This window comes from Vigna angularis, chromosome 9 (genome assembly GCF_016808095.1).
Source record: "Vigna angularis cultivar LongXiaoDou No.4 chromosome 9, ASM1680809v1, whole genome shotgun sequence".
Taxonomy (NCBI): Eukaryota; Viridiplantae; Streptophyta; class Magnoliopsida; order Fabales; family Fabaceae; genus Vigna; species Vigna angularis.
Window position 1 is genome coordinate 18356003 of NC_068978.1, and position 14997 is coordinate 18370999.

The following is a 14997-nucleotide window of genomic DNA, read 5'->3' on the forward strand; positions in this document are numbered from 1 at the left end:
AACGTTAAATCCTCCTTCAGAACGAGGACGGACACTTGGAACGAGACAAAGAGGTCTCCAGTTCCAGAATAGAATAAGACCGAGAGTACTAAATATAGCAATGAACAGATGAACCGAACGTTCATTACAAAGTGATTCAATTATATAAACTGACTCTTGATAACTCTAACCGAACGCTGAAAAGACCTCGCCAAAGGCTACGATTCTATGCTGGAACCAATCGATACAAACACTTCAAGATATTCCAATAAAAATACCTAGAAGAATTCTCATGAAGAAACCGAACGTTTATGAATATTTAACTTATTTGATCTTACATCAAGAAGTCCGAATGCCAGTAAATGACCGAGCACGGTAGATAAGAAAATTCTATTGAAGTTAGACAAACGCTATTTTTCAATAAGATAGATTATATAATGAAACGAGTACGAGCGCTTGGTGTAAGACCGAGCACTACTCAGTACGAGCGCTTGGTGTAAGACCGAGCACTACTAAACTTATAATAAAAAGGCTTGATAATTATACTTATATATATATATATATATATATATATATATATATATATATATATATATATATATATATATATATTACTGGGATCGTGTTTTCGAATAACTACATATATAGATATTTAAATTTATAACAGGACAACAAATACACATATAAAGATATTTAAATTTATAATAGGACAACAAATACACAGCTATACTTGGCCGAACGCTCAAGCATAGTGGTTTGAGATACAAACGCTCGTTCTCAAATAGGATTCTTTCCAAATGAAAGAATCCACCCCCAACCAACTTCACTAGAAAACCGAACGGTCGATCACCGTTCAGTACGAACATACAATATCTTAGGGGAACTCATATCAGGATTATTTATATTTACACTCATTTATTAACATATAGTTTCACCACTTATTACATTCATATCATGATCAACTTTCATACTTCATACAGCCCATATCATATAAGTTTCATGTATTTCAAGCATCAGAACATGGCAACCATCATATATCATATAGTCAAATATCACAATAATCATACTTCATTTTAGATTAGTAACTCGACGAACGTTCATGCAATCCAATCACTTCAGTCATCATGCATCAAAATCATTCAATCAACTAAACGAACGTTCAAACATTTCAACAGCATACAAATTAAATTAAATAAGCTTCCCTTACCTCTGAGCGTGAACGTACGTTCCTCAGACTGGGACTCAGTTCTCTGAACTACGATCCTTTCTACCCTCAACGCTCAACGACTCTTCGATCCAAAATAAAACAACAGACCAAACTCGATCAGAATGAAACTAAAGGCTAATGCAACCAGAACTTGGTTTGCATGTTTACAAGAACGAATGGTTAAGCCAAGAAAAAACTTACCCGTTCAGAATTTGAAACCAATCGGATCAAACTAAAACTTGGGACGCTGGTAGTAATCCTATGGTGCCGGAATAGTGATCGGAGGAGAGAAAGTGAGTATTTTCTCAGAGAGAAGATGAAGAAGACGTAGAGAGAAGGAGGAGAGAATGAAATTTCTCAGAAATCTAGAAAGGGGTGCATGCAGAGAGTGGGGTAGATCTTTCTGAAAATTCAAGTTTTGCTCCGCGCGTCAGAACGAACGTCCCCTCTTCAGTCGACACCTGTTTTCCACTAACTGACTTTCTGATCCTCTTCGCTTGACACCTGGCGTTCGTCATCTGAGTGTCGCGCCTCCCTCTTGACACGTGAATTCCACTAAGCGAGACGTGCTTGGATTTTACTGGTTCTGACAGAGTAATTATTTAAATTAAAAATGTAGTTACTGATAAAATTGAAAAACAGTTTTTTTGTTATGAATTATTACTTAAATTTAATAGTAATTAAGAGAATAAAATTGGAAAAATAAAAGAGATACCAAATATGTCTATTCTTTTTATATTATAAAAAAGTTAACATGCACATTTGTGAAAACACATGGGCATGTATTTTGAGTAGTTGTATACAATAAAGTTAGAGAAATGAGTTATACTACTTAGAATAAAATTGATAGAAAATTTTCATAGTTATAAATTAAAATATTATTTATTTGTATTTCATTACTAAAAAATATTATTCTGGTTTAAATTTAAGTACTTTGTTATAGTTTGAAAAATCTAGAATAGTTGTTAACAGAATAGTAGATATAGTTTTTAAAATATGAGAGTTAATTATTTTATTACTAAAATATTGAATTATAAATAGCTTTTTGATAGTCAAGTTTGATTTTATAAAAATATTATATTTCTTTATATCCTTAAAACCTCGTCTATATTTCTTTTAGATTTATGATCCAATCATTATTAATTACGGTAGACAGTTCTTTATATCTGTTGGATCGTAATTGAAAACAAGTATATTTATTTTTGCTCTATTTTTAAAGGCATTTTAGTGTTTTAGGGTACATAAGGGTAGGATGACCATGCATGTGTTTTAAATATAACTAGTAAAAAATTACATTTTTAATTTGCACATTAGGTTTTGGTTTTTCTGGGATCGAAGCGTATCAAAACGCGGTGGCAGTCTTGTAATTTTTAAAATAGTATATACCTCGGTTGTTAAGCAACCAGATGTCTAAAAATAATACTGCCTCGGTTGGTAGGGTAAATCGAGGCACAAACCTGACATGGCAATGATACAACCTAGGTTGGCAGATGGACCGAGGCATATGGACTTGGGTTGGACTTTAAAAAGCAAAAAACCTACCCTCTACGGCGGCGCGAGATAAGAAAAATGATTTTCCCCAAAAACCTAGTAGCACTCTCCTCTTCTCCTCGAGATAAGAAAAATGATTTTCCCCAAAAACCTAGCAGCACTCTCCTCTTCTCCTTTTTCTCTACGATGTGTGATGGCAGTGAGAGCGGCGACGGTGCAGCGAGACAACGACGACGGTGCGGCAAGACAGCAGCGACAGTGCGGCGAGACAACGACGACGGGGCTGCGATGGTGGAAACTCTTTTCTCATGGAGCGGCGAGGACGCGACAGCGAGGATGCGGCGACGACGGCATAGTGGCGGTTAGCCGTGTCTCTACACACCCTCGTGAGCCAGTTACTCTCTCAAGAGCGCATCTCCTCATCGCCAACCTCCATTACAAATCCACTTCTCCTCCGCACTTTAAGTCTATTTTCCTCTGTTCATTCCTCTTTTTCACCGTTTAAAACCTTGGTTCCACCGATTAATCGGTCAAGATAGTGTCTCTGCAGGTGGATGGCGAAATGGATTTGGGGGTTTTGCTTCATAGGTTGCTCTACAACTTCTATTGCTCGCTGGGAAAGAAGAAAGAGAAAGAAAGGGAGCAGCGCGTTCATATTTGAAGCCTATTGGAGAGCTCCAATTGCACCTTCATCAGGGGCTTCTAATTGGGGTTGAAAATTTGGGTTGTTAATGCAGGTTGGAGTTTGGGTGCCACTGGTTCGTGATACAGTGAGAATGCGCTGATGGAGTTTGGGTGCCATTGGTTCGTGATAATCAAGCCACATATTGTTTTTTTTGTCTCAAAATTGTGTTTCTGTGTGTTTTCTTCCTTCTGTCATTCATATATTCTTTCCTTCTTTCCTTTTTTTTCCAGCACAGGTTCTGTTTATATGTAGTGGTTTCATTGAATAAATAGAACTCAACAGGAAGTTTCATATGTGGATGGTTTTTCTTTTCAGTTTATCTTTATATTTTAGTTGCCAATGTTAAGGAGCTTCTTTCTTGCTATGTTTGATCAAGAATTCTAGACTCGGTTGAGATTAAAAAGAGAAGGAAAAGAGAAAGTAAAAGAGCATAGGAAAAACAAAACATAATCAATAACCCTTTTGCTTGGACTGTGCAACGAAGAGGGAGAAGTGGATTGTGCATACCGAAAAAATAAAAAAAAACACGCTATTGCCTCGGTTATCTAAGAACCGAGGCATAATCCTATCTCGTTTTAACCCGATTCAGAATCGAGGCACAAAACCACCCTTTTTTACCTCGTCCGTATATGCCTCGGTTGTAGAACCGATGCCTATAAGCAAAATTAACCGATGCCATTTCCCCTTACTGCACTAGTGTGTGTTCGTGAATCTATGTTAAAATTTTATCTTAGTTATATGTTTAATTTTTTGATTTGTGATGATATGTGTGATTTAGAAGCACCTATAGATAAATAAATAATGAGTTTTTTTACAACAAGGAAACTAGTGTTAATTTATGATCATATTAATGAATAATGAATTATGAGTGATGTGATGATGATTTGTGATGATTTAGGTGAGTGATACCTATTTTGGAGTGATAAATTGCATGTATGAATTGTTTTGTTGAATTTGACTTATTGATTTGTGTTGAGATTGTTGATAAGGGAACACATGTTTAGCTGAACCCATAATCTCTGTCATGTCTGTTTTTTATTATGACAACACATAGTTAATAAAAGCACATGTATATGTACTATGTTGTATGTGGTATATGCTTATATGCTTACTGTGAGATTTGTACAAGCATAACTGTGAACCTATCATGTTGATTATTGCATACTACTCTGTTGGAAATGTGATTATATTTGAGTATGCATAATATGTGTTTTGAAATGGAACAACCACATGCACCAGGCATATATGCATGACTTAATCGATTCTAATGATGGGTTAATCAATTAAGGTCATCAGACAACTGATGACAAATTTATGAACACCGAAAACGGCGCCACAAACTTGTTTAACAATCGGCAAGTGTGACCGAATCGTATCAAGTAATAAAATTAGGAAGACCAAGTATCGTTTTCCCAAAGGACTCACGGCCTAGTTAGTTATCTGATTTGTTGATTATTTAAGACTTGTGAACAATTGATTGTAGGTTTTTAATGCAAAAGACAGTAATTAAACATGTATGCATGAATGTGATCAATGGCAAAAAGAGTAAAACAAACACGTAATGAATTATATGGATGAGTATGTTGTTGGGGTTATCAATTTCATCTTATCCACTCTCATATACTTTAGGAATTCATCAATCTTTTCATCAATGTTAATGCCACTCTCTAAATTACCTTGTCAAGAAGGCCTATCCTTAATTACGAGTTCATACAATTCCTAGCATTCCTAGTAATTAGTTCTGAAGTGCAGGAGCTTAAAGGCAACCAATATGCTATTGGGAGAAATTCCCCGGATCTAGACTTCCCCGTACGTTCCCATATCGACAAAATCAATGATCATGGCAATGAATGAGTTAAACAAAGCAAGCATTAAGCAAAGAGGAAAAACCCTAACTAATGATGAAAGAAAGCATGTATCTTAAAATAAGATGTTAAAACATTAATTTCATATATGAGAGTTTCACAAGACTACATTGATTCTCAACAACAATACAAGGTTTAGTTCACCATATTCATGGTGAAACTAGATGAAAAATAATGAAAGAATGGAAGATAAAATCCTAGAAAGATGAAAAGGTAGCCTGAGCATCCAAGATCTTCCTTCAAAGGAGTGGAAAAGAGAGTGTTTGCGTCGTCCCAGCCAAAGATACAAACCTTAGGAACACCTAAAGCTTATATATTATTCGTAAAATTACAGAAAATTAGGCCCAAGCCCAAAATAGTGACGCTCAGCGGTAAGTGCGTGAGTTGTTTTCCTCCCCTCAGCGGCCTTTTCACCCCTCAGCGGAGCCAGCGTGGGTTTCTGAGTGCTGCTCAGCGGTAAACTGCCGCTGAGCGGTAGTTGCGGCTTCTCCTTTTGCACTTTTTGATGTCTTTTCTGATTCCATTTCTATCCTTCTTCACTTCTTTCACCAAATTCACCTTAAAACCTGCCTAAAACACTGAAATCAAGCATAAACCTGTCCAGCTCTCTTATTTCTAAAAATATGACCAAAAGCATGATTTCAAGCTAGTTTCTAAATGTTCAAGGTTGCGTTTAGTATCAAATTTAAGCATGAAAATAACAGTTTTTCAACTGTTATCAACAACTTAAGCTTTAAATTGTGGCAAAACAACAGGTTTTAAATCGATTACGTTAGTGGTTAAATCGATTAAGGTTGCGTTTAGTATCAAATTTAAGCATGAAAATAACAGTTTTTCAACTGTTATCAACAACTTAAGCTTTAAATTGTGGCAAAACAACAGGTTTTAAATCGATTACGTTAGTGGTTAAATCGATTAAAACTCGTGGGTTTGCACAAATATTTTTCAAGTGTACTGTGATGGATTTTGAGAAGGAACGTTTTCAAAAATATAGTAAGTGTTAAAACTTAATCAATTACATGCACCTTGTATTCAATTAAGTTTGTTAAAGATTTGAAAACTATTTCATTACTTGACATAACGGTCACAACAGTCATATTTTTAAATATGTTGACCAAACATTAATTGCAAATTGATTACATTAATTGTGCATTCAATTGATGACTTTAACTGTTGTTAATCTGTTATAATTATGATATCAAATTGATTAGATTAATAGCATAATCGATTTAAATGCGTCTCATTTGACTTATGCTATATATAGACACATGATTTGAAATTTTGTAAGAAGAAGAAGAATTGATTTTAACACTTTCATATGTTTCAGATAAATGCTTTAAAGTTTTACATAAGAGAAAAACGCTCCAAGAAACAAGAATTTTCGTGGTGAACAAGACTTGATGTTTTCTTGAGAACCTAGATTGATTGATTCAAACTGTTTGATCATTCTGCACAATAGAGGTGCATACTGCTGGATCAGGAAGCTCTTGCAAATGCTTTAGTGTTGCTATTTTCCTATGGTGTATACAAGAAGAAGAACTTGTGGTTCTTAACTTTGAGGGGGATCTCAAAGGGGTTGACTGCAGGAGACGATTGTTCTTGCTGCTAGTCTGTTGTAATTTTCTATTTTAGATTAGTGAGTTAGAGAGGTTGTTTAAATTTTGACGAGTGAGGTTGTTGTAAAAACCTTGTTGTAAAAACTCAAATCTTATAGTGCAACTTGCTTTCGGTCTAAGGTTGATCGGAAGGACACTGGATGTAGGCTTGGTCAAACTAGTATAAAAACTCAGAGTTTGAATCTTCTTCTCCCTAACTCTCTGCATTTAATTGATTGCATATTATTTGTATTCGAATACACATATTGTCACATTCCATAGATTTTTACTTGCGATTCAAGAAAAGTTTAAAGACTTGTAATTTTACGTAAACGATTTCAAAAGCAATCATTTTTATACAACACCAATTCAACCCCCCCTTCCCCCTCTTGGTGTGAGAAACGAAGTACATCTTTTTTAACAATTGGCACCAGAGTTGGTTTTCAAAAGATATTTGAAAAATAAATCGATTAACTTTTTGTCTAATCGATTATTCGATCCTGTGATGGATTTTGTTTCTCACACATTTGGGGAAGGTGCATTAACAAATAGACTACCTCTATTTGCTGGTGAAAATTATGCTTTTCGAAAAAATAAGAATGCAAATTTTTCTTGAATCAGTAGATAAAGGTGTATGGGATGCAACACTCAATGGTCCATTTGAACTCACTCACATTATAAATGGAAAAACTGTTTTGAAAATTTTTTCTAGGTAGACTCAAGAGGAAAACCTGAGAGCATAGTATGATGTTAAAGGTTGTAATGTAATTGCTTCTGCTCTCACAATGGATGAGTTTTTCAAGGTCTCTCAATGTAAGACAACAAAGGAAATGTGGGAAGTTCTTGAAGTGACACACGAGGGAACTGATGAAGTAAAGTGTGCCAGAAACAATTCATTGATACAAGAGTACAAAATGTTCAGGATGAAGACCAAAGAAACCATATATGATGTGCATAAAAGGTTCACACACATTGGAACCCATTTCATGGCTCTCGACAAGGCATTTGAGAAAGAAGAGATCAATATCAAAATCTTGAAAAGCATGAACAGAAGTTGGTAGCCTAAGGTAACTACTATATCTGAATCTAAAGATTTAACTAACATGAATATGACAACCTTGTTTGGTACGCTTAGGGAACATGAGCTAGAGCTTGGTAGATTGAGGGAAGAAGAGGAGATTGAGCAAAATCAATCAATTGCCCTCAATGCTACAAGCAAAAGATTCTCCAAGAAAGCAAAATTTGAGATTGAGTCTGATGCAAAAATACCAGAAAAAGAGATCATGAACATGATGGTAAAAAAATTTTCTAAATTCATGAGAAATAGAATTACTACAACTGACAATGCAGGTTATTCAAAAGAAGGAAAGAAAAACTCAAAGAACAACATTGTGAGTTGAAAAACAAGCAGAAGACTGACACCAATTATCCACAAGATAGGAGAAGGAGTAAGTAGAGAAAAGCTTATATAGCCTGGGAAAACAGTGATGACGATACATCTAGTGATGATGATAGTGTGGAAGAAGAGTTCAATCTGTGTTTCATGGTCGGATCCGTGCACTCAAAAGACAATGATAATGACTTTGAAAGCGAGCTTATAGAAGTGAAATATAGTATGTTGTTGGATGCCTTTCAAGAGATACATGTTGAAGCCATGAAACTTCAATACAAGGCAAATCGATTAAATTTAGAAAGAAGAGATTATGAATATCGCATTGATAACCTTGTAGAAGATAATGAAAAGCTTAAAAAGGAATTATAAGCAACTTTACAATCTGTTAGAACTGTTAAAACTGAAGTTAAGATTGTAGAGAAGAAATGTGAAAATTGCCCTGTACATCTAGAGAAAATCGATTACTTAACAAGTACTCTATCAAAATTTACTCTAGGAAGAGATAATCTAGATGTTGTGTTAAGATCTCAGGGTAGAGCAATAAATAAACAAGGCATAGGTTACAAAGCTAAGAGCAATAGAGTCAACCATAAGAAATTTATTGATATGAGTAAACCTATTACAAATGCTTGTTTTTATTGTAATACTATCGGGTACATTGTCAAGAATTGCTACTACAAGAAGGTTGGAGTTCGTAAAGGGAAATATAAGTGGATTCCAAAGGAACAACCTATTGTAACTAACCACAAAGGATCCAAGTTTGTCTAGGTACCTGCTTCAAAACCTTTAAACTATTTTGCAGGAAAGTATGTTGTTGCTGAAGCAAAGTAGTGCTCAAGGATGGACTGTAGTGGAATAAATCACAATTTCTTGAATATCTCAATGTGGTAAAGAAAACAGTTATTTTCATACATCCATGCATCATGAATTGTTGAATGTGAATGCATGTTGTGTGTTTGCTCACTGATTGACTATTTGATTAATGTGATTATATGATAAAATATTTTCACGAATTTTAATCGGTTATTTTAATAATGGAATCAATTAGAACTTATATGTGTTTCTCTGTTTTGAGTGAAATTTTGTTAAACACGGAGTCGGTTCTAATAGTAATGAAATCGATTAAAAATTCTCTGATATGGGCTTTTATTGTTTTAACTTTATAAATGGGTTTGTTTTTATGAAATATCTTTGTGCACCCTTAGAAACACTAGATTTGAAAATCCTATATACATTATTTTGCTTCTATATTGTTCGTCACAAAACTCTTATTTGTGCTAAGACCTCTCTAAACACTTTAATATCTATTGTTAAACTGATTTTTGTCGTCTAAAATCAAAACAAAGTTTGGTCCCCACTAATGTAGCATAGAGATGACCAGAATATCAATCCAAGGACTTGGCAAAATTTAGTTTAAAAATGTAGAGTTAAATCCTTTTGTTTTACTTACTATTTATTAACTGCAATGCGGGGAAAAAATTTGAATTGAAATTTAAAACGAAAAGAATCAAATTAAAAACAAAACCTATTTAAAGAAAAGAAGTAAACAAAACCTATATATTCACAAAAATAAATGCTAAAAAAATCTAAATGCTAACTGACATCAGCCAAATGAAACTAAACTAAACATCTTAATCCTAATCTGCAAGATAAAAGAAAACTCATCCATGCAAACCAAAATTAAATTGTCAGAAACCAAAACTACCAGGAATCAAAATCTACAATGCTCAGAGTATATATCTCAAAAATTGAATCAAAAGGAATAGAACGAGCACCTAATATCATAACCAGTACCTAAACTAACTCAATTACCTAGCAGAATCGAATGAACAACATAAAACAAATCAAAACCTAATTAGAAAATGTAAACTGCATCAATCAATTGTCCAAAGGCATAAAAGTTTGAACAAACTACGTATATCACTATCAAAGCAATTAATCATCTAAAACTACAACTGAATCAACAAAAAGCGTAAAGAATCGTTGAATTTAAAATGAAACCAGAGTTAAAAGTATAACAGAACAGAATCAGTGCTTAAAAGTAAAATTTATTGCAATGGAAATGGAAATACAAAGTAAAGTCACCGAGAAAAGCACGCGATCGAGACCTCCACGGGCTGTCACCACCGTGAGCCTCGATCAAGAACCAGCGAATCCAGCATCTACACTAAGAAAAGCGCATAAACCCTAACTACTCGCTCTCAAAGTCTCTCCAGTGCTAAGAATGGTGCATGTCACCCACCACCCGCGTGTATTTACATGAAGAAAACCCCTTTATATAGGGTCGGAAAAAAAATGAAAGAAGGGAAGAGCGAAACTTGCTTGTGACGCTTTATTGTTCTCTTCATCGGACGATCACCGTTATTCCTTGCATTGCTCTCATCTCTGCCCTCTGATAAACTCTAGCTTCTCACCGATTCAGCCTCTTTGCACGTGCTTCGTCTTCAATATCTTCACCAGTTCTTCTGTCATCTTCAACCTCTAACTATCGGTCAGCCTCCTCTTCACTTGCCTCTGGCTGCCTCGGTCTCTAGGCACACTCTTGAGCCGTTGGAGCTCTCTTCTCGCGTTCGCTTTTTTCCCTAACTCTCGAAGGTTATTTCCTCTCCTTCTCACAAATGAATCTCGAGCCCTTTGCAAATGAAAATGAGAGGAGACTCCTAAGGCAGCAGCAGCTTCAGCACCTCAAAACTCACTGTTTCATTAATGGGTGCTCCCTCCACCTCCACAGCCTTCTTCCTTCACCTCCCCAATTATCTTTAATTCCAATTATATCCTTAAAGTTAAAATTTTTTACTTTTATTATTTTATTATTTTAATATTTTAATATTTAAATATAATCTAATATAAATATACATTATTAAAATACATTAAAAAGATATTCAAAAATAATAAATAAAAATATTAAAATATCTAATAAAATAATAACAGAAACATAAAATTAAAACAAAGCTTAAACGGATGACATCCTTCAACGGATGTCAACATCCGTTTAAGGCGAAACGGATGTCGACATCCGTTTTGCCTTAAACGGATGTTGACATCCGTTGAAGGATGTCATCCATTTAGGCTTCGTTTTCATTTTACGTTTTAGAGTTAAAGAATTATTGGAAAGATTATTGGAAAGATTATTGGAAGGGTTTAGGGTTTAGGATTATTGGAAGGATTATGACTACGTACCTGGAGAGGAACCACGACAAGCACACTACACCATGTACTGCACTGAAAGCAAGAGGAAGATTGCTTGATAATTCTTTTCACGATCCCTGAGCTTTGCAGAAAGATATTTTACTCATATAAGGAACTACGTAGGTTATCAGTGAAATATGTTATAAATGAGTAAAATTAAAAAACAATAATTCTAAAAATAAAATTTTAGTGAGGGGTAAAATAGTAAAGGGGAGGTGGAGGGAGAAGGCTGTGGTGGTGGAGGGAGCAACACCCTTCATTAATTGAAGGGTCCAATGTCACTTCTGAATCAATTAGCCGAATGCAATGGCCCAAGATGCGGGCGTTGCTCCCTCCACCCCCACATGCTTCTCCCTCCACCTCCCCAATTTTATATAATTCCAATTATGTCCTAAAGTTAAATTTTTTTACTTTTTTTATTTTAATATTTTAATTAATTTAAATTTACTTTTTTCTATTTACTGCCTACACCTACCAACCTTTCATTTCCATCTCTCACTTCTCACTTCCGTAACCTCTCTCTCACTTCCGTAACCTCTCTCTCACTTCTCACTTCCGTCTCCAACTTCTCCATTTTCTTTCTCCATTTCTTCTTTATTTTTCGTTTTTGTAGAAGACCGTTTGGTGTGGAGCAAGACTGGTGCGGAGGAATAGCGTGTGCGGAGGAACAGCGTGGAGGAGCGAGATCTGCGTCCAGGTTGGTTCTTTCACCGTGCTCTGTCGATTTTACTGTGCACGAAAGGCTAAAACGGATGTGGGACATCCGTTTGCCTTCGACGGATGTCCGACTTCCGTCGACGGATGTGGGATATCCGTTGAAGGCCAATCGGATATCCCACATCCGTTTCGGCTCTCCTGCATTTTTTTTACTTTTTTAATTGTTTTTTAATTATTATAACTGAAATATATATTTATATATTTGATATATTTATTGTTAAATGTTTTTAAATTTTCTTTGACTTAGATTATTATTTGAATATTTTATAATTTTTTTATTTGTAGTTTGTAAATAAATTGATTAAGAATTAGATACGAAAACTTTTATATATTTAAATTATTTTTATTTCTTAAAATAAATATTATCAATTTAATTTATTTAATATTAGTAAATTTGTATTTGTATTTATTTTATTTATAGTAAATTTGTATTTGTAATAATAATTAATGTAATAATAATTAAATGGAAATGTATTTAAATATATTATTTTAATTAATTAGCAAATTGTTTCTTTTATTTAATTTTTGTTGTAAGTTAATAAATTAATTATTAGTAGTTTAATTTATTTTGAATTGCATTTTTTATAGTTTATTAATGATATTTGAAACAATGATTTATTTTAATTTTTGAAATTAAATAAACAAATTATTGTTAGAAATGGTAAGAACACGTGGTGCATCTTTTAATTCTCGAGGAGAGAGTTCTCGAGGAGAGAGTTCGTCGCAGGGCGAAGCTCGGAGAAGATCTACCATTTCTGCTCGTAGAAGTCGGGCAGCTCCTATCCAGCATGACCCCATAGCTGAGGAGCGAGCCGTTGAGGAACAAACATATGAGGCGTATGAGACTCATGGAGAGGAAAATGCATTTGAGGCCCCTAACGATGATGACGATGAGGAGGAGCATGCAGATGTTCATGACATACAAGAGGATGTCGCTGGATTTCCTGGAGGTCCACACGATCATTCATTGCTGACGCACTATGTTCAGCATGTAGCTTATGCTATTTCCCAAGGCCGGGTGAGTGCAAAAATAAAATTTATTTTATTATTTTTTTAATAGAAAATTTATTAAATATTGATGTGTAGGATCGAGGGGACACACTGAAGTTGATCTCCCACGGAAAAAAAGTAAATAAGTTAGGACCATGCCACGAGGGAATTCAAGACATTGTGTTGAATTCCAGTTTGATGCCTCTTACAGGGATTTGTTATGATTACGTTGATAAGGGGTTACTCCTCGGATTCATAGAGAGGTGGCATTTTGAGACCAGTAGTTTCCATCTCCCTATAGGGGAGATGTCGATTACTCTTGATGACGTCTCGACATTACTTCACCTGCCCGTGATGGGACAAATGTGTGATTTGGAGGAGTTGGAGTTTGAGGAGGCTCGTACAGCCCTTGTGCAACTGCTCGGCGTTGATGGTGGCACAGCAGGTGCTGAGATGGAGGACGCACGTGGTCCGAAAGTCAGACTCAGCTGGCTTAGAGAGATATATGTTCAGAGGTGTGAGTCGCAGCATTGGGACTATGCTGCTAGAGCATATTTGTTGCATCTAGTAGGATGTACGACTTTTGCAAATAAGAGTGCCAGTTCTATACGCGTGTCTTACTTATTGTTATTTAGAGACGTACACGCGTGTGGCAGATATGCCTGGGGTGTTGCTGCACTCGCCTATTTGTACGAGCAGCTCGGGGATGCGAGTCTCGCGTCCACGAAGCAGATGGCTGGATATTTGACTCTATTTCAGGTACAGTTATAACTTTGACATTTATTTCATGTATTTATTTCCATGTTCGAACATGGATGTAATTTAATTGAATAATTATTTTTTTAGAGTTGGATATACGAACATTTCCCTGGCTTGGGGAGGAGGCGGTTGGTGACTTCTTACGATGATACCACACCACGTGCCATGAGGTGGCAGAGCCCTAGACAGAGTTCCACTCTCGCAGAGATTCGGTCACAGTTGGATGCGCTGACATACAGTGGAGTTGTATGGCATCCGTATGAGGGGCATCGAGGCATTCGGCCATTCTTCGGCATCTGTATGTATTCTGGATGGATTCGGATTGGTGACACCCTTTGTCGTCATTTGCCTAAGCGTGTGCTGAGGCAATTTGGGTTTCAGCAACACATTCCACGATCACCGACTACGGTTCCAGATGCAGATGTAGTGGCCATTGATCATATGTGGTTGCACTTCAGAGCTCACGTTGTGAGTAATGTCAGACATGCAGCATCCCCTTCTAACTGTGTTGATGGGTACATTTAGTGGTTCAGGAGGGTTTCGCATCCTTATATTAATGTTGCTGCAGATGACGCGCGACCGGCTCTTGCACCTAGACAACGCCCCGATGTTCCACGGGAGGCACGACCCCATCGTAGATCGTCTCCACCTTCACCATCTGGCGCCCTAGTATATTATTTTTCATTGCTTATATTATTAAATTTTGATCACCTTGTTTATTTAATTGTTTGATATAATTATAATGCAGGCTAGATTTAGGCGAATGGCGAGAATGTTACAGTCCTTGATATCGTGTCGTCATGTCACCGAAGGTACTGTTGCACATCAGGTGTCAGTGGACCTGCTTCAGATTGCTAATGAAGGCATCGACGAATATTCCACGACTAGGAGAGAGCAGAGGCATGTGCATGGTAGACGGTCGACGTCTAATTGATAGGACTTTATATTTCCTTTTTCTCATTATGTATTACAGGACTTTATATTTTCTTTGTATTTGTAATAGACATTTATAATTTCTTATAATTTCAATGTTTTCATTTTGAGTTACATGTTCTTTTATATTAGTTATATAGATGATCAAATATTTATATGTTTAAGTGGAAAAAAATAAGAACTTAATTAACAAC

The 14997-nt window shown here is 35.6% G+C and overlaps 1 protein-coding gene across 1 annotated transcript; it reads left to right on the forward strand.

Annotated features, from left to right (window-relative positions):
- The first annotated feature begins 12779 nt into the window (after nucleotides 1-12779).
- LOC128193904 (protein MAIN-LIKE 1-like) lies at nucleotides 12780-14804 on the forward strand. Its single transcript, XM_052868096.1, has 5 exons — nucleotides 12780-13139; nucleotides 13208-13870; nucleotides 13958-14338; nucleotides 14396-14539; nucleotides 14619-14804. The coding sequence occupies exons 1-5, from the start codon at nucleotides 12780-12782 to the stop codon at nucleotides 14802-14804; spliced, it is 1734 nt and encodes a 577-aa protein (XP_052724056.1).
- Nucleotides 14805-14997: the final 193 nt, after the last annotated feature.

What these genes read in the sequence shown, in the direction of transcription:
- LOC128193904 (XM_052868096.1), top strand. Translation starts at nt 12,780, where the DNA reads ATGGTAAGAACACGTGGTGCATCTTTTAATTCTCGAGGAGAGAGTTCT. An exon ending in TGCACTTCAGAGCTCACGTT is followed by an intron (nt 14,339 to 14,395) that starts GTGAGTAATGTC and finishes GGGTACATTTAG; the next exon opens with TGGTTCAGGAGGGTTTCGCA. An exon ending in CTTCACCATCTGGCGCCCTA is followed by an intron (nt 14,540 to 14,618) that starts GTATATTATTTT and finishes ATTATAATGCAG; the next exon opens with GCTAGATTTAGGCGAATGGC.